At 41.6% G+C, this 22,444-nt stretch overlaps 1 protein-coding gene across 1 annotated transcript; it reads left to right on the top strand.

Annotated features, from left to right (window-relative positions):
• Positions 1-2,914: 2,914 nt before the first annotated feature.
• tdgf1 (teratocarcinoma-derived growth factor 1) lies at positions 2,915-5,033 on the top strand. Its single transcript, XM_064977043.1, has 6 exons — positions 2,915-2,937; positions 3,063-3,112; positions 3,223-3,399; positions 3,890-4,004; positions 4,222-4,331; positions 4,930-5,033. The coding sequence occupies exons 1-6, from the start codon at positions 2,915-2,917 to the stop codon at positions 5,031-5,033; spliced, it is 579 nt and encodes a 192-aa protein (XP_064833115.1).
• The last annotated feature ends 17,411 nt before the right edge of the window (positions 5,034-22,444 follow it).

The raw sequence follows: 22,444 nt of genomic DNA, 5'->3' as shown, positions 1-22,444 counted from the left end.
GTCAGCATTTCACTGTAAGGTCTACACCTGTTGATTAAGGGCTTGTAAGTCAGCATTTCACTGTAAGGTCTACCTGTTGGTTAAGGTCTTGTAAGTCAGCATTTCACTGTAAGGTCTACACCTGTTGGTTAAGGTCTTGTCAGTAAGCATTTCACTGTAAGGTCTACCTGTTGGTTAAGGTCTTGTCAGTCAGCATTTCACTGTAAGGTCTACCTGTTGGTTAAGGTCTTGTCAGTCAGCATTTCACTGTAAGGTCTACACCTGTTGGTTAAGGTCTTGTCAGTAAGCATTTCACTGTAAGGTCTACACCTGTTGGTTAAGGGCTTGTAAGTCAGCATTTCACTGTAAGGTCTACCTGTTGGTTAAGGGCTTGTAAGTAAGTATTTCACAGTAAGGTCTACACCTGTTGGTTAAGGGCGTGTCAGTCAGCATTTCACTGTAAGGTCTACACCTGTTGGTTAAGGGCGTGTCAGTCAGCATTTCACTGTAAGGTCTACACCTGTTGGTTAAGGTCTTGTCAGTAAGCATTTCACTGTAAGGTCTACCTGTTGGTTAAGGGCTTGTAAGTCAGCAGTTCACTGTAAGGTCTACACCTGTTGGTTAAGGGCTTGTAAGTCAGCATTTCACTGTAAGGTCTACACCTGTTGGTTAAGGTCTTGTAAGTCAGCATTTCACTGTAAGGTCTACACCTGTTGGTTAAGGTCTTGTAAGTCAGCATTTCACTGTAAGGTCTACACCTGTTGGTTAAGATCTTGTCAGTCAGCATTTCACTGTAAGGTCTTCTACACCTGTTGTATTCGGCGCATGTGACTAATACAATTTTATTTGATATAGTGTTTCTTTTCATCAACCAGCATGAAGAGACTGATGGATCATGCCGGCATGGAGTAGGGTGAACTTGGCCCTGGACGCTGATCTTGGGTCAGTTTTGCGTTTCCCCACTAATGGTTAAGGTGATGGTTGGGGAGGGGAATCTGATCCTAGATATTTTCTGCGCCTCGGGGAAACTTCACCCTTGAGCTGTTTAGTGTCTCACAGAGAACAGTGCCAGTGGTGATGCCATTTCCTGTGTCACTGGGTGGCACAGGGCGCTCCCTCCCAGGAACAAGATCTACTGCTATGGAAATGCACCTGGCAAAGCAGCTTAGCCAGACTGTGAAATGTATGGGGCATTGATATGCGAACAGGCAATCAGGCAGACTATGCAGATATCTAAGCTGTTCCTGCTCCTCTCTCAAAGCATGCTAATCTCCCTGATTTACTAACTACCTATCATCTTCCTGCGTCTTCTCCAGCTGAGATATATGGGGGAGCATGACTGGCTGTTATTGCAACTTCCTTGCTTACTAATCCTCTTCATTCCTAATGGAAGGCTTTCATGAGAGAGTGCCACTGTAGCCAATCTCCTGCCTTCTGGAGATTGCGTTCCATGACAGACTCATCTTCATCTCTGCAACGCAGGGAGAATATTAGGGATCTTAAAGGCATCACAAGGGCTGGATATGCAGGAAAACGGTTGTCAATGTCCCATGCCCAAGGAGGAGTAAAAGGCCTAAATGAAGTGAGGCAACGGCAACACAAAATATGTCTTCATATGACAAATCTCCAGCAAGAGTGCATCCCAAATGGCACTCTATTCTCTATACAGTCCACTAGTTTTCCTGTGGGCTCTGGTCAGAATTAATTCACTAAATAAGGAAATGGGGTGTCATTTGGGACAAGTTGACGTCTTCACATTATCAAAACTCCACATTGTTAACTTCTTTTGATTTCAATCAACAACCGCTAGTCCACTACTGGCCTACATGTAAATCAGTTGCTGGCTCAAAGAGAAGTAGCCTTGAGTTATTAGTCCAAGGTTTAGTGGGACATTAGGACTGCTATGAATGAGGCCCATTTGGCATGCTATTTTTGGTTTTAGCGCACTACCTTTCACCAGGACGCATAAGACTCTGGTAAAAAAAAAAATAATAGTGCACTTTATAGGGAATAGTATGCCCTTTAGGATGTATGGAAAAAGGATGAGAAGGTGACCCTAGATGACCCCACAGAAAACTGTAATAGCAGTTCAAGTGCAGCCTAGTTGAAGCCATGTCTGAAACACTGCGCACAACTGAATGTTTCTCAGTAGACTGTTGTATGTGGGGGGTGGGATGGTGGGAGGGAGTAATGGTTTATGACTGGTGCAGAAATGTTCTGAAATATTTCTATATATCTCCAGCAAGCAATCAGATACTATTGCATGAGATATAAAGATATAGGCCTATGATGGAATACAATTGTTGAGGAGGTCAGACCACCGTTTTCACCTAAGCACAAGTGGTGTGGCTTTTAGAAGCCAAGTTCCTCGTTGTGTGGGTGACTAGTAAATATTTTGTGTGTGGGTGACTGGTATATATTTTTTCTTATGCAGACCAAACATGCTAAAATCCTATTTTTCACCAACTACATTGCGTGCGCTCTGGGTGTTTCCAATGTGCGTGCTAGATTTTTGTTGTTACATTACAAATCTCCGTCCTACATTATAATCAGAAACTCGAGCTTTACCTTCACAGAGGAGCGCTCCGTCATTTGCATGTCGAGATTCCGGAGGTGGGTGTGATCTCATGTATGTGTATGGAACCGGAGGGGGCGGAGCAAATAGGTGCAAATTGACTATCAGGGCCGGGTGTTTGAGTGAGGCCTTTCGGGAGGGTCGCCACAATATTGGATGCTTTCCTCCTGAGTATCGGCTCCTCTGGAATACAGAGCTTGATGACTTGGAACAGAAGAGGGGAGCAGTCGAGTATCACTTGCGAGCTAACTGTTTACTTTAGCCTGTTGCAATAGGCTTAGAAGAAGCCTTCTGCATGCGAGCTTGTATTGTTAGCAACCTCTGGTGACTTTGGAAGTTCATTTTGTCCGGGAAAATAAAATGAATTTGAGTCAACTTTTCAGGTAAGTCTATGGATTGATTGATTAATTGGTTGGGTAAAATATGTTGTAATTTCTTTCTTTTTTTAAGTTTAAAAAATGACTAGATTTATTTTAACATTTAATATTTCCCCCTTCATGTATTTTAGGGTTTTGCTCTCAATAGCTGTTGCCTGCGAGGCCATTACAATTGGATCAGGTATGTCAATATGTTGCATCTGGCCTTAGTTTACTCATCTGAAACGGCTTACACGTTATACCTAAAATATTAACCTTCATTTATTTATAAAATGTTTTCTTATGTCCAAGGCTGTGAAGGAGCTGAATGCACCAAAACCATAGAGGTATTGACCAAAACGGTGGACTATGGAAAGCCGAGCCAACACGCTGATTACTTGAATCAGTTCAATGAGATGAACTCTCCTACTGTGGACAGGAAACATCGCGATGCGGCCTCTGTCCTACCATTCATCGGCCTCACTGGAAGTAAGTTGGGCATTGATCGCGTAAAATGACTGAAATCAACCTCTCATGGCCTCCATAAACTCACAGCAATGAGTTTGAGCTTGACCTTGGGTGAATTAATTCACCCGTCTTGCTTTTTGTCACGCATTCGTCATCCTGCATCGATGTTTTTTGTTGTCTTATTTCACACAAACGTAGGCCAAGTGTTCTTATTACGCAGTGATTGAAAACATGTCTCTGTAGGAAAGTGTTAACTGTGCTTCCAGACAGCTGGGCAGTTTCTTAGTCTTCAGGCTATGGCCATTTTAGTAGGCAAACATTATGGAACGTTGCAGATAACAATTTAATTAATAGAACTGGCATGGTTACTTATTTTACATGTTTATTCTACTTGGTATATGTTCTGATTGTTGCATAATGTTCTGAACACACCCTGGGGCTGAGTGTAATACAACAACACTCAGATCATCCATATTAAACTTCTACCCCATGTCCTTCTCTCATTTTAAAGGTGCAAAGCAGAGTCGAAACTGCTGTAAGAATGGCGGGACCTGCATCTTGGGAAGTTTTTGCGCATGCCCACCACATTTTACTGGCCGGAGCTGTGAATACGACCAACGAGTCAGGTAATTTAATTTAAGTTTGAAGCCTAAATTCGTAACTGCTGTAGGAATGGCGGGACCTGCATCTTGGGAAGTTTTTGCGCATACCCACCACATTTTACTGGCCGGAGCTGTGAATACGACCAACGAGTCAGGTAATTTAAGTTTGAAGTCTAAAAGTAATGTATCTAGCCTATATTGACATGTATCTCTCTCTGCCCTGTCCCTTTTGTGCTTACAGGAGCTGTGGTACCATTCCCCATGGCGTGTGGGTTCAGAAAGGCTGCTCATACTGCAGGTGTGGATATGGGGTCATGCACTGTTTCCCTCAGGTGTTCCATGAGGACTGTGGTAAGAATGCACTTTATGATACTTTGCTAGATGTTCTGCTTTTTCACTCTCCAAAATGTCACTCAGTGTCTGAATCATATTTTATCCTCTGATAAGAGGAAGATGTTGGGTATTAGCTAACATGTTTAACCTCCAGCTTAGGTCTACTTACTCAAAAGCACCATTTGTCTCTGTTCATATCAGACCAGACTTGGTTTGTGTTGATAAAATAGGAGTGGTCTACCGGGTGTCTTTTGCAAGGCCTTTGAGAGTAACACAGGGAAAGGTATTATCAGAGGTGGCACCAGTTTGGCTGTGAATGGGGGATGAGAAAACACATTTGCACCTCACTGGGCAGCAGAATGGGTTTCTGTAGATCATCACAGGCAGTGGCTCTGCCCTGAGAACCTACAAAAGATTATTCAGAGGCTACAGAGAGGCTGGGTTTTCAGGTCTGACGATGTGCCAACGGCCCCATTTCCCCCATTCACATTCCTTCATTTGTCAGTCCACTTTATTTGTGCTACAGTTCCTTCTTTCTCATCTCTTTCCATTTCAGTCTCCTTTTATTCGTGATGTTTGCTGGGGGGTTCTCCCCCCCCTCTCATTTTTCTTTCAGACGAGGACCAGGAAGTCCGCTGGTTTCGTTCAACGGGTGTCCGAACGCTGCAGACCAAGTACTTCCTGTGTCTAGGACTAATGTTTTTGGTTTTGTTTGCTTGAGAAGCTACGGGTGAATGAGACCCAATGGATTTCAGCCTCAAAGGCCTCATGAAATTACTCCTGGTTTTTGGGCGACGTACTGAAATGAAATTTCCTTCCAGTGGAAGTCGGAACTACAGGTTGCTGTGTTAAAATGTGTAAATGTGAAGGATGCTGTACATAAGATTTTAATGGAAAATATTTGATATTGTGCTTTCTATTCGCAATCTTTCTAGACTTGATGAATACGTGTTTTGAACATGTCAATCATTCAACGTGTCCTATGTTGTACTCTGTTTTACAAATGGAGTGTGATGACGTATGTTTGTTTCTGGTTGGTAGTACACATTGTGACCAATTTTATTGCATTAACTGTTACGTGTACTCTCAACAGAAACAAAGTGTCACTTTTGAACCAAGTTCTGTTTTAGTTATCTTATTGGTTGTATTTGCAGTTCAAACACCTGGTTGCTGTTCCTATCTACACGGACAGTTTGATAAAGCCGGAACGACCTGTGATTGTTGACCTTTCCCGTCTTCCCTTATCTAAAATAAACAATTAGACCCCTCAATCGATCACCAGTGTTGATGTTCCAAGTTGTTGTGTTAATAGTCATTGCTCTGGTCAAAAGTTTTTTTCAATTGGCTGTGATGGGAATTGAATGTGTTCGTGTCATTAAAAATCTCATAACGTGATATTGACTTCTACTTCTGCGTCCATATTAATAATCTGGTATGGATAAGGTTGCCAATAGCACATGTAGTTGGATAGTTTACCTATCTAGGTATAATTAACTGCCATAGTTATTTGTGGTGGATGTACAGCAACAGATCCATTTAAATTATTCTATATGTTAGGATATGTGCAAACGAGAGGTTTGGGACTCTTACTGGTCTATTAATTCATTTTCGTTCAACTGTCGTACCATACCAGAACCCAAGATAGCTTGTTTTAGACATAACTCTGTATGAATTTAAGTGGTTACATTTCTCCAGCCCCATCCTTCATTTCCCAAAATAGTGGGGGACAGTTATTTTGTTTCAACTGTGGTTTGCCCCTTTAATATATGATTCATGAGGCTGGATTTCAAAATGAAAAATATGTTTAAAGCATTCAATCTCAATTTTTAAAAGTGGCAATTACCACACGATTGAACAAAGTAACTTCCTATTGATTGGTTTTGCAATGCAAATGCATTGTCTCTGTGAGCCAGGTCTAAAACACAATGACCACTCACAGCTCTATTTTGCTGTTTTATCTCTTTCCTAGATTCTACAAAACAGAACACACATTAAATGGGGCGTTGAGTCGTGATGCACGGAGAGAGAATAAAGTGGACTTTCATATGAATGAAACTTGACTAGTCTCTGTGCTGCTTTCCCCATGTCAGGACTGAAGGTCCTCTTCCTGCTTCTCCACTGTAACAGACTGAACAGGTAGAGGTGTCAGCTGTTGAACACTCTTTAGAAAGAGACATAGCTAGAGCTCTTTTCTCTGGGGGGATGGGGTGTAGCTGGCAGTAGTGGGAATTTCCTGATGGCTCCCAGTTCACTGATGGCTCTCCTTCCCTGACTCTTCCTCTGTCTACCAGGTCAACTGGATGTTGGTTCAATCAGCCTCAGCCAGACAAACCCAAAACCACTGATGGCTCTCCCTGTGTAGTGTGTACCAGGTCTGAGTATACAGACAAACAGACAAGAAGGACAGACGCAGACAGACCCAAAATTAGGTTTGATTATACAATTGAAAGTTTGCTCAGACAGCCGCAGATCAGAAGAACCCAAAACCACTAACGGCTCTCCCTGTGTAGTGTGTACCATGTGAGTATACAAATGAATGTTGTATCAGACGAACCCAAAACCAGATGATGATCATAAGAGAGCCTTCCAATCACCATCAAAACCCAAATGGCAGTGAAATTAAAGTGTATTGCTCCGTCAATACCAGACAAGTAACTGCACATTTCTGTGCTAAAACAGCATCTATATTTATTTTCTTAGTGACAAGGGTCAGTTTCTCTGAGACAGATTAGGCCCAGTCCTGGGCTGAAAAGCATTTGAGAAAGGATCCGAGAAATGCCCTGTAGAGCAATGGAGATTCACGCATATAAATTGACATGTTGGTGTTGACATATGGTGTTGCCTTTCTATGTATGTGATTATGGGATTGAGTTGCTGGTAAAGAGATGGTAGCTAACTGCCCTGGACTAATCCCTCTATCCAACACAGTGATTTATTGAGCTGCTCCTGTCTGTCTTTGTGAGCTTCCACTAGCCTGGCTGGCTGCCTGTCTGCCTCTGCTCCCGGTCCTCCTGGCTCTCCTTGTCCCCAACCAATGCCTGCTGACCCCGGGAGGGTATAGAAGCTCAATACCCAGCAGTCTCTGGATCAGTCTAGATAGGTCCTGACTAGATCTCATAAGAGGATAACACTTTCTCTTTATTGTGGCCTTCAACTATCCCCACAAACATCCTTACAATCTCCTCACTATTTTAACGAAGTCTGGTCTTCATAATGGAGATGGCGTCACAGCTGATCCAGATAAAATGGGATTTCCAGTGAACCAATAGTAGTGAGCTTCCGCAAGGCTGGTGAGGAGGACCCCCACAGTTCAGAACAAGACTTTAATCCATGGTACTTCCTCAGAGATAATGTCTTTCCTCTAGTCTATTTCCTGCACCCCACTGGCATGCTGGGCCTGATTCAATGACTCTACACGCAATCATGAGATGATTCTGAGAAGCTCTGAGATTAGATGAGGTGTGTTCATGACTGTGCGTGTGTGTGTTTGTGTGTGTGCATGCAGTAAATGTTGTGGTGGGATGTACCAGTATGTTTGGGAAGTGAAAATCCACTGTTGAGCTTGTAACGGATTGAAGTTGCCTAGGATTACACCCAGGACACTTTACAATCCTACAGTATGTAGATGGAGTCATGCATGGGTAGACTGATCTCTCTCCTGTTCACTCAAAATCCTCCCAGACAGGGGGATTTCCACAGTGTAAACACTTGTGGAAATACATTTTATTCAAGAATTCACATGATCCATTCAATCAATATAGTATTTTACAGTTGAGATGTGATCTGCACACTGGTTTATGAAAGTCAGAAACATCTACTTGCCCAAAGAGAATTGCAATTTTTGTGTATGATATCTTGATTATTCCATAACCCCAAAGCAGCCTGCACTAAATTTCCCATTAGATTCACTAATCATTTTCTAAAGGAGAGCATTACATGAAACTAGGAACATGAAAAGCGTCTCAACAACCAGATCTTGTATCCCACCTTACCTGGTGTTTGTATGGTGTTTTATTCCTAGAGCATGCGGAATGAGAAGGAAAGAAAGGAAGGAATATATGTGTATGTTATTGTTACCTATGATCATCAACTGTCAATTTACACAATCATTTATGTCACATTTTATACATTTTCTAGTACTCTTATAAATATGCATACAAGCAACGAAGCACAAACTTCTTGACTTCCACTGTAAGGTCTGAATCCTATTTTCTCTCACTTTTCTGAGACAGTTGAAGGAGTTATTTCTGGAAGAGAGACGGTCCTATCTGGACTTGATAAGACAACAAGAAAGATGCTTCTGTATCATGTCTGTAAGTGGACACCCTCAGTCAGTCGGCCTGGACTCAGCGCTTCAAGTAGCTGAAGTCTAATTTGTGCTAATCTCGGTTGGGGCTTTCTCCTGAATTTAGCTGCCCTCCTCCAACCTCGCCTTAAAAGAATCGTGAAATTATCTATTTTTCGTCTTTGGGATGGTGAATTAATACAGGCCCTAACTGGTTCTAATTCAGTCCTCATTATATTTTCTTGCAAAACTTGCAGAAGCACATGAGACTTTTTGACATTCAAAAGCAAAAATTCCCCATTAACTAATTCATGCATCGCTTTTAAGTTTTAATATGGTTTTAATGGATCCATTTATGAGAGAAAATTGGTAGTCTGAAATTCTCAAGAAGTTCACTCCCTCTCTCTCTGACTCTCTTTCTTTCTCTCCATGTCTCTCTTTCTCTCTCTCACCCTGTCTCTTTATCTATCTGACTCTCTCTCCCTGTCTCTCTTTCTCTCTCTCACCCGGTCTCTCTGAGTCTGTTTCTCTCTCTCTCTCTCTCCATGTCTCTCTTTCTCTCTCTCCCTGTCTCTCGTTCTCTCTCTCCCTGTCTCTCGTTCTCTCTCTCCTTGCCTCTCGTTCTCTCTCCCTGCCTCTCTGTCTCTCTCTCTCCCTGTCTCCATCTCCCTGTCTCTCTTTCTCTCTCTCCCTGTCTCTCGTTCTCTCTCTCCCTGTCTCTCGTTCTCTCTCTCCCTGTCTCTCTCTCTCCCTGTCTCTCTCTCTGTCTCTCTCCCCCCCAGCCCTTCTCCCCCTCCCTACTCACTCTCTCTTTCTGGGAGGATCAGAGTGTCCATCCATTGTGACAGAGTGACAGTGGTGAATGTATCTGTTCTGTGGCAGTAAACAAAGGGAGAGCTGGGTAAACAGACAGCCTGGTAGCCAGGGGCTGGGATGGGGCTGGCCGATGGAAGTTCATCAGGCTCAGGCCCAGGGTCTGAAAGTGTGTCACAAATGGCACCCTATTCCCTATATAGTGCACTACTTTTGACCTGGGTGCATAGGGTTTTGGTCAAAAATAGCGCACTACATAGGCAATAGGGTAATATATAAGCAATAGGGTGATATTTGGGACGCACATTTGAGTCGGCCCGAGGAATCTAAACAACACAAGGGGGATAGAGGGTGGGATAGCAGGGGAGTGCGGTCTGACTTACACCCACACAACAGACCACACTATACATCACACTGGCAGGGGATGTATTTACAGTTAACAAGCTGGGAGCGGGGGGGTAGAGAGAGAGGGGAGAGAGTTTGTTTTATTTTTATTTAACCTTTATTTATCCAGGTGAGTCATTTAAGAACAAATTATTATTTATAATGATGGTCGGACTAGTGAAGACTGGGGTGGCAGGTAGCCTAGTGGTTAGAGCATTGGACTAGTAACCGAAAGGTTGCAAGATTGAATCCCTAAGCTGACAAGGTAAAAAATCTCTCATTCATCCCCCGAACAAGGCCCACTGTTCCTAGGCTGTCATTGTAAATAAGAATTTGTTCTTAACTGACTTGCCTAGTTAAATGACGGTTAAATAAAAAATAAGAGAAAGAGAGCCCAGTTCTGAGAACCATATGTTTCTTAGAGAATGGTGCAGGATACCCAACAAGCTCATAATATTCTAATAACCATGTGTTTCTTAGAGAATGGTGCAGGATACCCAACTAGCTCATAATATTCTAATAGCCATGTGTTTCTTAGAGAATGGTGCAGGATACCCAACTAGCTCATAATATTCTAATAACCATGTGTTTCTTAGAGAATGGTGCAGGATACCCAACTAGCTCATAATATTCTAATAACCACGTGTTTCTTAGAGAATGGTGCAGGATACCCAACTAGCTCATAATATTCTAATAACCACGTGTTTCTTAGAGAATGGTGCAGGATACCCAACTAGCTCATAATATTCTAATAACCACGTGTTTCTTAGAGAATGGTGCAGGATACCCAACTAGCTCATAATATTCTAATAACCATGTGTTTCTTAGAGAATGGTGCAGGATACCAACTAGCTCATAATATTCTAATAACCATATGTTTCTTAGAGAATGGTGCAGGATACCCAACTAGCTCATAATATTCTAATAACCATGTGTTTCTTAGAGAATGGTGCAGGATACCCAACTAGCTCATAATATTCTAATAACCATGTGTTTCTTAGAGAATGGTGCAGGATACCCAACAAGCTCATAATATTCTAATAACCATGTGTTTCTTAGAGAATGGTGCAGGATACCCAACTAGCTCATAATATTCTAATAACCATATGTTTCTTAGAGAATGGTGCAGGATACCCAACTAGCTCATAATATTCTAATAACCACGTGTTTCTTAGAGAATGGTGCAGGATACCCAACTAGCTCATAATATTCTAATAACCACGTGTTTCTTAGAGAATGGTGCAGGATACCCAACTAGCTCATAATATTCTAATAACCATGTGTTTCTTAGAGAATGGTGCAGGATACCCAACTAGCTCATAATATTCTAATAACCATGTGTTTCTTAGAGAATGGTGCAGGATACCCAACTAGCTCATAATATTCTAATAACCATGTGTTTCTTAGAGAATGGTGCAGGATACCCAACTAGCTCATAATATTCTAATAACCATGTGTTTCTTAGAGAATGGTGCAGGATACCCAACTAGCTCATAATATTCTAATAACCATGTGTTTCTTAGAGAATGGTGCAGGATACCCAACTAGCTCATAATATTCTAATAACCATGTGTTTCTTAGAGAATGGTGCAGGATACCCAACTAGCTCATAATATTCTAATAACCATGTGTTTCTCAGGTGGGAATTTCAGTACTGCAGCATAACGTTTCCTCATTGTTCTATTTAAAGTCATGTTCTCAGAACATTAAGAAAACTTTCTATAAAAACCACAAGAAAACCTTAGTAATGTTCAGAGAATGATATTGTAAAACATACACATTCAGTTCTCTCTGTCCTCTATGTTGTTAAGGGTGTTCAGGATGAGTAAAAAATAAAGAAAAAGAACATGGCATGCTCCATCCTGGTGGCGTAGTGCACTACTTCTGTGGATAGAGAACAGAAGGTCAAAGGTTTGAATATCACTGACGCCGTGTTTAATGCATAATCAAAATAATTTCCCTGTGTCCTATCTGTGCTTAGAGTTCTAAACAGTTAACCTAAACTAGCAGTGTTATTTAAAGTCTTATTGAAACATGTTCTCAGAACTTTTTTTACCTTCAAATAACTTATCATTTTAAACCTTCCGGGAAAACTTTCAGGGAATGCAGCGTCATTCTCAGAACCTCCCTGCAACTGTTTAGAACTCTAAGCACAGATAGGAAACAGGGAAATTATTTTGATTAGGCATTAAACATGGTGTCAGTGATATTCAAACCTATGACCTTCTGTTCTCTATCCACAGAAGTAGTGCACTACGCCACCAGGATGGAGCATGCCATGTTCTTTTTCTTTATTTTTTACTCAAAATGTATGTTCCCAGAACAGCAAAAATGCTAACTTCCGTTCTCAGAATGTTTAAAAAACATTTTACCAGGGGGCAACGTTCCCATAACCAAAGGGAAAACAAGAACGTACGTTCCTACGACGTCCATGGAACCAAATGTGCTAGCTGGGAGAGGAATGGCTAACCTGCAATGAAATGAAACACTTTTCCAGGATACTGTACTGGAATCTGTTTATGACCCCCCTCTTCCTCTCCCTTTCCTCTGGTATCTGAGGGTGATGTCCTTATCTGTGAGGGTCTTGAGGGGTCCAGGCCAGACCCTGGTAATACTCCTCCCCAGGGCCATCTGGTTTCCTTCTAAACACACATTCAGGTTCTGTAATTGAATCCAATCCAAGCCATTTTTATTTTCATTCCGTCCTACTCAAACACCTTAGGATGTTCAACTTTTTTTGTTTGATTTCCATCTGCCCTCTCATGAGAAACAGCAGCTGCTCTAAAATAAAACATTTCCTGCTGGCCAATCATTTCCATAAGAGAGTAGACAGTGTTTGATTATATGTGACAAAAGGGCCATGTACTGTCAGGTAATAAAGAGACTTGTGGGTAAGAAGGTAGATGGGAATGGAATGAGAAAGGGCAGTTGTTTTTGAACTTGAAACTATCTGCAAAAAGTCACTACTGCAACAACAAAATAAACAACTTAAGTAGGACACTCATCAACATCTACTTCAGAAGGACAACTTTCTTCAACAAGAGTTTATCTCTTTCAAGCAACAGACTTCTAACAGGTCAAATGGTAATTGAAACGGATATGGTATAAACGAAAAAAGCACAAACATCCCTTTTGAAATTGGTTTGATGCACTGTGAGCCAGAAATGGCAACAGTAATTATACGAGCTACCCTCCTTTCTCTAACAGCACACTCCCCAAAGACCTGAGACATTTACATTATTTAAGAGGGGTCCTGTCTCTGCGACCTGAAGTCATTAAGAGAGAGAGATGTAGAGGGGGAGAGAGATAGTTTATTTATTTTCCCTTTAGTACTTTAACTATTAGCACATATGACATTTTAAATGTCTTTATTCTTTTGGAACTTTTGTGAGTGTAATGTTTACTGTTCATTTTTAGTATATTTTTTGTTTATTATCTACTTCAATTGCATTTGCAATGCTAACTTGTGTTTCCCATGCCAATAAACCCCTTAAATTGAATTGAAATAGCTAGAGTGAGACTGAGAGTGAGAGTGAGAGAGAGAGAGAGTGAGAGTGAGAATGAGAGAGAGAGACCTGTTGCCACAAGAAAAGGGCAACCAGTGAAGAACAAACACCATTGTAAACACAACCCATATTTATGCTAATTTATTTTCCCTTGTGTACCCTTAACCATTTGTACATCGTTACAACACTGTATATATACATAATATGACATTTGTAATGTCTTTATTGTTTTGAAACTTCTGTATGTGTAATGTTTACTGTTCATTTTTATTGTCTATTTAATTTTGTATATCATCTACTTCACTTGCTTTGGCAATGTTAACACGTTTCACATGCCAATAAAGCCCCTTGAATTGAATTTAATTTAATTGAATTGATTGAATTGAGAGAGAGACAGAGAGACAGAGAGACAGAGAGAAAGTGACAGAAAGAGAGACAGAGAGAGAGAAAGAAAAGAAAGAGAGAGAGAGAGAGAGAGAGAGAGAGAGAGAGAGAGAGAGAGAGAGAAAGAAAGGGAGAAAGACAGAGAGAGAGAAAGTCAAAGAGAGAGCGAGAGAGATAGAGTGGCTAGGCTGAGCAACTCTCTTTCTCTCGTTGACTCCCTCTTGCTCTCCCTCTGCCCTATGGTTATTACTACAACACAGAGCCAGGTTGGGGTTTCCAGCTGAAGTCATTGGCTGTGTAATTATCCCAGACTTAATAGTCTCAAAACCCCACCCGAGGCAACAGTGACTAGGGTCTACTTTCAATGACTCTTTTGGTAACTTTAATGAAGGGAAAAAAAGTGTTTGGCTTGGGCAACTTTCCCAACAAATCACGAGGTAAACATGCCAGAAAGTCATAATTCGAAACCAACATTTTCTGACAAAAACTTTTGCTGGAGTTTTAGTTGAGGTAGTTGATGCAAACTAGTCACTTATGTAATGCACTCATTAAAAATAACCTCTGTGATCTCCTTCTTGCTAGCTACTATTTTGTATTTTATTTAAGCAGATATGGTAGTGACGTACACTACCGTTCAAAAGTTTGGGGTCACTTAGAAATGTCCTTGTTTTTAAAAGAAAAGCACATTTTCTGTACATTAAAATAACATAAAATTGATCAGAAATACAGTGTAGAAATTTTTAACATTCTAAATTACTATTATAGCTGGAAACGGATGAGTTTTAATGGAATATCTGCATAGGCGTACAGAGGCCCATTATCAGCAACCATCACTCCTGTGTTCCAATGGCACGTTGTGTTAGCTAATCCAAGATCAACAGTGAAGAGGCAACTCCGGGATGCTGGCCTTCTAGGCAGAGTTCCTCTGTCCAGTGTCTGTGTTATTTTGCCCAGCTTAATCTTTTGTTTTAATTGGCCAGTGAGAAATTGCTTTTTCTTTGCAACTCTGCCTAGAAGGCCAGCATCCCAGAGTCGCCTCTTCACTGTTGACGTTGAGACTGGTGTTTTGCCATTACTATTTAATGAAGCTGCCAGTTGAGGACTTGTGAGGAGTCTGTTTCTCAAACTAGACACTTTAATGTGCTTGTCCTCTTGCTAGGTTGTGCACCGGGGCCCCCCACTCCTCTTTCTATTCTGGTTAGAGCCAGTTTGCGCTGTTCTGTGAAGGGAGTAGTACACAGGCGTTGTATGAGATCTTCAGTTTCTTGGCAAATTCTCACATGGAATAGCCTTAATTTCTCAGAACAACAATGGACTGACGAGTTTCAAAAGAAAGAATTTTGCTGTTGGCCATTTTTAGCCTGTAATCAAACCCACAAATGCTGATGTTCCAGATACTCATCTACTCTAAAGAAGGCCAGTTTTATTGCTTATTTAATCAGAACTACAGTTTTCAGCTGTGCTAACATAATTGCAAAAGGGTTTTCTAATGATCAATTAGCTTTTTAAAATGATAAACTTGGATTAGCTAACACAACGGGCCATTGGAACACAGGAGTGATGGTTGCTGATAATGGGCCTCTGTACGCCTATGTAGATATTCCATTAAAACATCTGCCGTTTCCAGCTACAATAGTCATTTACAACATTAACAATGTCTACACTGTATTTCTGATCAATTTGATGTTATTTTAATGGACAAGAAATTTGCTTTTCTTTCAAAAACAAGGACATTTCTAAGTGACCTGAAACTTTTGAACGGTAGTGTAGGTAGTGACATAGTTCCTCTATGCTTAAAGAGTCCGTCATTGTAACATTAGGTTACCCCTAAAAATTGTGAAAGACTCCAGCCACCCCAGTCATAGACTGTTCTCTCTGCTACCGCACAGCAAGCGGTATAGGAGCGCCAAGTCTAGGTCCAAGAGGCTTCTAAACAGCTTCTACCCCCAAGTCATATGACTCCTGAACAGCTAATCAAATGGCTACCCAGACTATTTGCATTGCCCCCCTCTTCTAAGCTGCTGCTACTCTGTTTTTATCTATGCATAGCCACTTTAATAACTCTACCTTCATGTACATATTACCTCAATTACCTCGACACAGGTAACCCCTGTATATAGCACCGCTATTGTTATTTACTGCTGCTCTTTAATTATTTGTTATTCTTATCTCTTACTTTTTTTTAGGTATTTTCTTAAAACTGCATTGTTGGTTAAGGACCTGTAAGTAAGCATTTCCCTGTAAGGTCTACCTACACCGGTTGTATTCGGTGCATGTGACAAACACAATTTGGTTTGATTTGAGATTATAGGAGTTTATTAGTCACATGCACAGGGTCGCAGATGTCATCGCAGGGTACACTGAAATTCTAACGCTCCGAGCTCCAACAGTGCAGGTCAAAAAAAAGAGAAGTGAATGAGACATTAATAATAATAATATACACATTTACAACTGTAGCAATGATAAATATTCATTGAGGGGTGGGGGCAGGGTAAGTGTCCATTGTGGGGGTAGATAGTCCGGGGGGCAGACGGGGAACAGGAGAACAGGTAGCTAGCTGTCTAGTCATGGATATACAGGGAGTACAGGCAGGGACTGAGGACACACCTTTGTGGGACCCTCGTGTTGAGGATCAGTGTGGAGGAGGAAATGTTGCCTACCTTCACCACCTGGAGGTGTCCAGTCAGGAAGTCCAGGACCCAGTTGCATAGGGAGGAGTTCAGTCCCAGGGTCGTGAGCTTTGTGATGAGTTTAGAGGGCGCTATGGTATTGGAGGCCGAGCTGTAGTCGAACAGCATCCTCACGTACAGCATCCTGTACGCATTTATTTTGTCCAAGTTGGTGAGGGCAGAGTGCAGTGCAACTGTTGCCTAGGGTCGGGTTTTCGAGACTAGCCAATTAGTGAGTGAATCATGTGGCAATGCAACGTTTACTCCGTTCGCAGGCAGACAACAGCCACTCTCACTACCCTTGTCTCCTCTCACTGTAGATCTGCATTCCAATTCAAATGAGCACCTTCACTTTTCCCTTCACTTGGAGTGAGTCCTCCAGTGAGTCCTCAGTGCTAGAGACGTCACTACAGACACCTTGGTTCGAATCCAGGCTGTATCACAACCGGTCGTGATCGGGAGTCCAATAGGGCGGAGCACAATTGGCCCAGCATTGTCCGGGTTTGGCCGGTGTAGGCCGTCATCGTAAATAAGAATTTGTTCTTTAACTGAATTGCCTACTTAAATAAAGGGTAAATAAAACAATTATAGTGACGCATCTATGACGTTTCCCAGATGAAGCCTTTCCCAAACGAGGGGAGCGGAGAGGAGGTAAGAGGTTGCAAGTACAGTAGATTGGGGCACGCCTTAGCTCCACTTCTTTTGAGGTATTACTACCCTCTGCCTGTGCTCCTCAGTTCCTACAGAGGTGTGATGCAGGCCTTCACTCTTGGCTCCGGGCATCCTACCAGGGACGTATAAGAGACTTATGAAAGGCATGGTGTTTAAGCGGGATTTTCACTACAAATGCCATTAGTGATACTGATTAATAAGGAGATTATGCAGTCTGAAGCTTTGTCCCAAATTGCACCCTATTCCCTAGTATACATTGCACTACCTTTAACCAGAGCCCTATAGGGAATAGGCTGCCATTTGGGACACAGTTGAGGATTTAAGACTTCCACTTGGAAAGAACATAGGAACTTTGGGCTCAATTCAATCCGTACACTCTTACAAGAAAAAGGTGCTATCTACAACTTAAGGGTTCTTCGGCTGTCCCTATAGGAGAACCCTTTGAAGAACCCCTTTTGGTTCCAGGTAGAACCCTTTACACAGAGTTCTAAACTCAGCAAAAAAAGAAACATCCTTTTTCAGAACCCTGTCATTCAAAGATAAATCATAAAAATCCAAATAACTTCACAGATCTTCATTGTAAAGGGTTTAAACACTGTTTCCCATGCTTGTTCAATGAACCATAAACAATTAATGAACATGCACCTGTGGAACTGACACTAACAGCTTACAGACGGTAGGCAATTAAGGTCACAGTTATGAAAACTTAGGACACTAAAGAGGCCTTTCTACTGACTCTGAAAAACACCAAAAGAAAGATGCCCAGGGTCCCTGCTCATCTGCGTGAATGTGCCTAAGGCATGCTGCAAGGAGGCATGAGTACTGCAGATGTGGCCAGGGCAATAAATTGCAATGTCCGTACTGTGAGACGCCTAAGACAGCGCCACAGGGAGACAGGACGGACAGTTGATCGTACTCGCAGTGGCAGACCAAGTGTAACAACACCTGCACAGGAACAGTACACCCGAACATCACACCTGCGGGACAGGTACAGGAAGGCAACAACAACTGCCCCAGGTACACCAGGAATGCACAATCCCTCCATCAGTGCTCAGACTGTCCACAATAGGCTGAGAGAGGCTGGACTGAGGGCTTGTAGGCCTATTGTAAGGCGGGTCTTCACCAGACATCACCGGCAACAACGACGCCTTTGGGCACAAACCCACCATCGCTGGACCAGATAGGACTGGCAAAAAGTGCTCTTCACTGATGAGTTTCGGTTTTGTCTCACCAGGGGTGATGGTTGGATTCGAGTTTACCGTCGAAGGAATGAGCGTTACACCAAGGCCTGTACTCTGGAGCGATTTGGAGGTGGAGGGTCCGTCATGGTCTGGGGCGGTGTGTCACAGCATCATCGGATTGAGTTTGTTGTAATTGCAGGCAATCTCAACGCTGTGCGTTACAGGGAAGTCATCCTCCTCCCTCTTGTGGTCCCCTTCCTGCAGGCTCATCCTGACATGACCCTCCAGCATGACAATGCCACCAGCCATACTGCTCATTCTGTGCGTGATTTCCTGCAAGACAGGAATGTCAGTGTTCTGCCATGGCCAGTGAAGAGCCCGGATCTCAATCCCATTGAGCACGTCTGGGACCTGTTGGATTGGAGGGTGAGGGCTAGGGCCATTCCCCCCAGAAATGTCAGGGAACTTGCAGGTGCCTTGGTGGAAGAGTGGGGTAACATCTCACAGCAAGAACTGGTAATTATGGTGCAGTTCATGAGGAGGAGATGCACTGCAGTACTTAATTCAGCTGGTGGCCACACCAGATACTGACTGCTACTTTTGATTTTGACCCCCCCCCCCCCTTTGTTCAGGGACACATTATTCCATTTCTGTTAGTCATGTCTGTGGAACTTGTTCAGTTTATGTCTCAGTTGTTGAATCTTATGTTCATACAAATATTAACACGTTAAGTTTGCTGAAAATAAATGCAGTTGACAGTGAGAGGGCGTTTCTTTTTTTGCTGAGTTTACATGGAACCCAAAAATGGTTCTCCTATGGGGGCAGCCGAGGAACCTTTATGGAACCCTTTTTCTAAGAGCATAGCACTGAAGATTGATCTGCATTGTTGATAACATATACCTGTAGGGATTCAGTTGTGGTTCAATGCTAAGTCTGGATGTATTAACTATAGGTATTGTATATTTAACCGGCAGGAAATGAATGGTGGCAGGTGTTAACTTTAATGCCTTTGCCTTAAACTTAATCTGACCCTGGTTCTTAAACCTAACCACAAACCCTATGCTTAAACTTCAGTTTTTATTCTGCCAGTCGAATACAGAATTGCTTAACTATAATCCTTCAGAAAATACATTTTAATTTACATTGTTTGCATTTAACTCTTACATCCTATAAGGATGAATTAAGAATTGTGATAAAAACATTCAAGATTTATTGTGAAGAGAAAAAGTGATGACAGAAAAAGTGTCTGTAGGGTGTTTCCAGCTGCTAAGAGTCTTTTGCTGCCTTATATGACCTGTGGTCACCATGGAAACACGTGAAGAGAGAGAGAGGGGGGGGGGGGACAGGGGGGAGGAGAGAGAGAGAGAGAGAGAGAAAGAGACAGAGAGAGAGAGAGAGAGAGAGAAAGCTGTCACCAGTGGTGTAAATTACTTAAGTAGTGCATTCAAGTAGTTTTATGATAATTTTTTGTACTTTACTTGTTTATATTTGACAAACTTTTACTTCACTCCATTCCTAAAGGAAATGTCCTTTATTAGTCCATACATTTTCCCTGACTCCCAAATGTACTCATTACATTTTGAATGCTTAGCAGGACAGGAAAATGGTCTAATTCACACACACTTATCAATAGAACATCCCTGGTCATCCCTACTGCCTCTGATCTGCCTGACTCACTAAACACATGCTTCATTTGTAAATTATGTCTGAGTGTTGGAGCGTGACCCTGGCTAGCCGTAACGATTTATTTTTGCATTTATTTTTTTAAGAAGAAAATGGTGCGTCTGGTTCGCTTAAAATAAGGAATTTTAAATGTTTTATACTTTTGATACTTAAGTATATTTGACTTTTACTCAAGTCGTATTTTACTGGGCGACTTTCACTTTTACTTGAGTAATTTCCTATTAAAAGGTATCTTTAATTTTACTCAAGTATGACAATTGAGTACTTTTTCCACCACCCTAATGCTAACCCTAACTTTATTTAAGCTTTTTGATTTTAATTTATGACAAAAGCAAAATGTTTGTTTTCATACATTTTTACAATATAGACAATTTTGACTGCAGCTGGCTCAGCTCTGAGAATGGCTCAGCTCTGAGAATGGCTCAGCTCTGAGAATGGCTCAGCTCTGAGAATGGCTCAGCTCTGAGAATGGTTCAGCTCTGAGCCAGCTGCAAATAGCTCAGCTCTGAGCCAGCTGCAAATAGCTCAGCTCTGAGCCAGCTGCAAATAGCTCAGCTCTGAGAATGGTTCAGCTCTGAGCCAGCTGCAAATAGCTCAGCTCTGAGCCAGCTGCAAATAGCTCAGCTCTGAGAATGGTTCAGCTCTGAGCCAGCTGCAAATAGCTCCGCTCTGCCTCCTGGACAAGACTCATCCAAATAAACGCCAGCCTGCCCTGCCCACTCACAGCTCAAATCTTCCATCTTGATTTCTATTGGGAAAGTACACAGCACAACACCGCCACCATGTGATCAAAATATGAATAACATTAAAATAGGTTACATTACTTGACTTCGGTCATGTTTTTTTATTATTACAATTCAACCTTTGATTTTTTTTTTCAAGACAAGACTTAAGAGGTATATATATACATAGCCTGTGTATATTTCATTTGTTTGGGTTATCATGAGCAATAACTTCCACTTCATGGACACTGTTAGTCCGCATCCCAAATGCCACCCTATTCTCTATATAGTGCAATAGTTTTGACCAAAACCCGATGGGGCCCTGGTAAACAGGCCCTGGTCAATGGATCCTGGTCAAAAGGAGTGTATTAATAAGGGAATAGGGTGCCAGTTTGAGACAAAGCTATAGTCATTTGTCTTATCTTCAGAAATGAACATGTTCACTTGTTAGGCACGTTTGTATAATAATCCTCTCAGAGATGCTGGGTGAAGATACAGACATAAAGAGCACATGGTGGAATGTGTTGTCTCAGTTATAAATCCTCATCATACAAACAAAACTCTGAAGTTGATGTGTAACTATGACAACAAAATCATCACCATGTTACACAAAATTAGAAAAATACTTCATGAGGTGCATTTCAGGGCAACAAAGTTCTAAACATGTTCCCAAAATATAGCAGTCCTAGAGATATGAATTGTAACCATTCCGAAATACTTTTCCATAACATATACAATAGTCTTCATCATAGAATTCATAATACTAATAATTCCTTTTTTACTCTTACAGGCGGGTACAATATAACACTGGAGGAAATCCAACAACAGTCACTGACTGAAAGTAGCTGTTGACCTTCTGACATCAATTTATGGATTCTTGGTCAAAATACTTCACAACAGGATTGGGGTTGGAGGTGACAGATAGGAAGCTTTACCTTCTCCTGCTCACTTCAATCATTTCCCTCGCTGATAGGAACCTGCGTACATGTACCTTAGAGAACAAGGAAATGACTGGCAAACCATCAGGGGAAAGCAGAAGCACTCTCTGTCTGAGCACAACCAATCAACTGTATACCTAATATATTGTTTATCGTTTCATTTCAGAGACAGACAGGAAGACATGTGTAGCTGTGTCTTTCTGTCCCCATAGCCACTTTTTGGGGAATATAAATACTTTTAAAAGTTCACATCCAGATACAACACATTTTGTGAGCTTTCTAATACTCTACTCTTAAAAAGATCCATGGACAGCGAGTCACTATTCATGCATTATGCATACAAACAGGAATCTCCTTCAGTACATACTCAACTTGACACGGTATTGAGTACCTTTACATACAGCTGTAGGTAGGTCTAGACAAACTACTTCTTCATTCACATTAGGGAAAACAACTTGGTGTTGTTGTTCATTGGGGGTAAATATTAGTTTTAAAAGCCTAACCCGTAGGTATACAGGCTAATACCTTTAATTCAATACAGTATGTACATATGAACATTTACAAATTGTGACAACCTCACAGAAAATAATCATTATGTACAATAAAATTGTGCCCCTAATGGATTTGATCAGGTCAAATTGCTTTCTCTTAATTTTACATTTTATAATCCCCGGGTTAGTGAAGTTTTACTCTTGGGGCGTGAAAACTATTTGAGATAACGATAGTTTTGCGTTAAAATCAGACTTCAAAATAAGTATTTTTTAAAGCTGAGGTAGCTTGCAACACTGGGACATATTTAGTGAAAGAAAATAAACAATGATTGAAAGTCATGATTTTGTCACCCCCCCCCCCCCACACACACACACAAAAAAACACACACAGGAAAAACAAAAA

Source organism: Oncorhynchus masou, chromosome 11 (genome assembly GCF_036934945.1).
Source record: "Oncorhynchus masou masou isolate Uvic2021 chromosome 11, UVic_Omas_1.1, whole genome shotgun sequence".
Lineage (NCBI taxonomy): Eukaryota > Metazoa > Chordata > Actinopteri > Salmoniformes > Salmonidae > Oncorhynchus > Oncorhynchus masou.
Note: the sequence above shows the minus strand (reverse complement) of the source record. Positions and strands in the feature narration are given on the sequence as shown.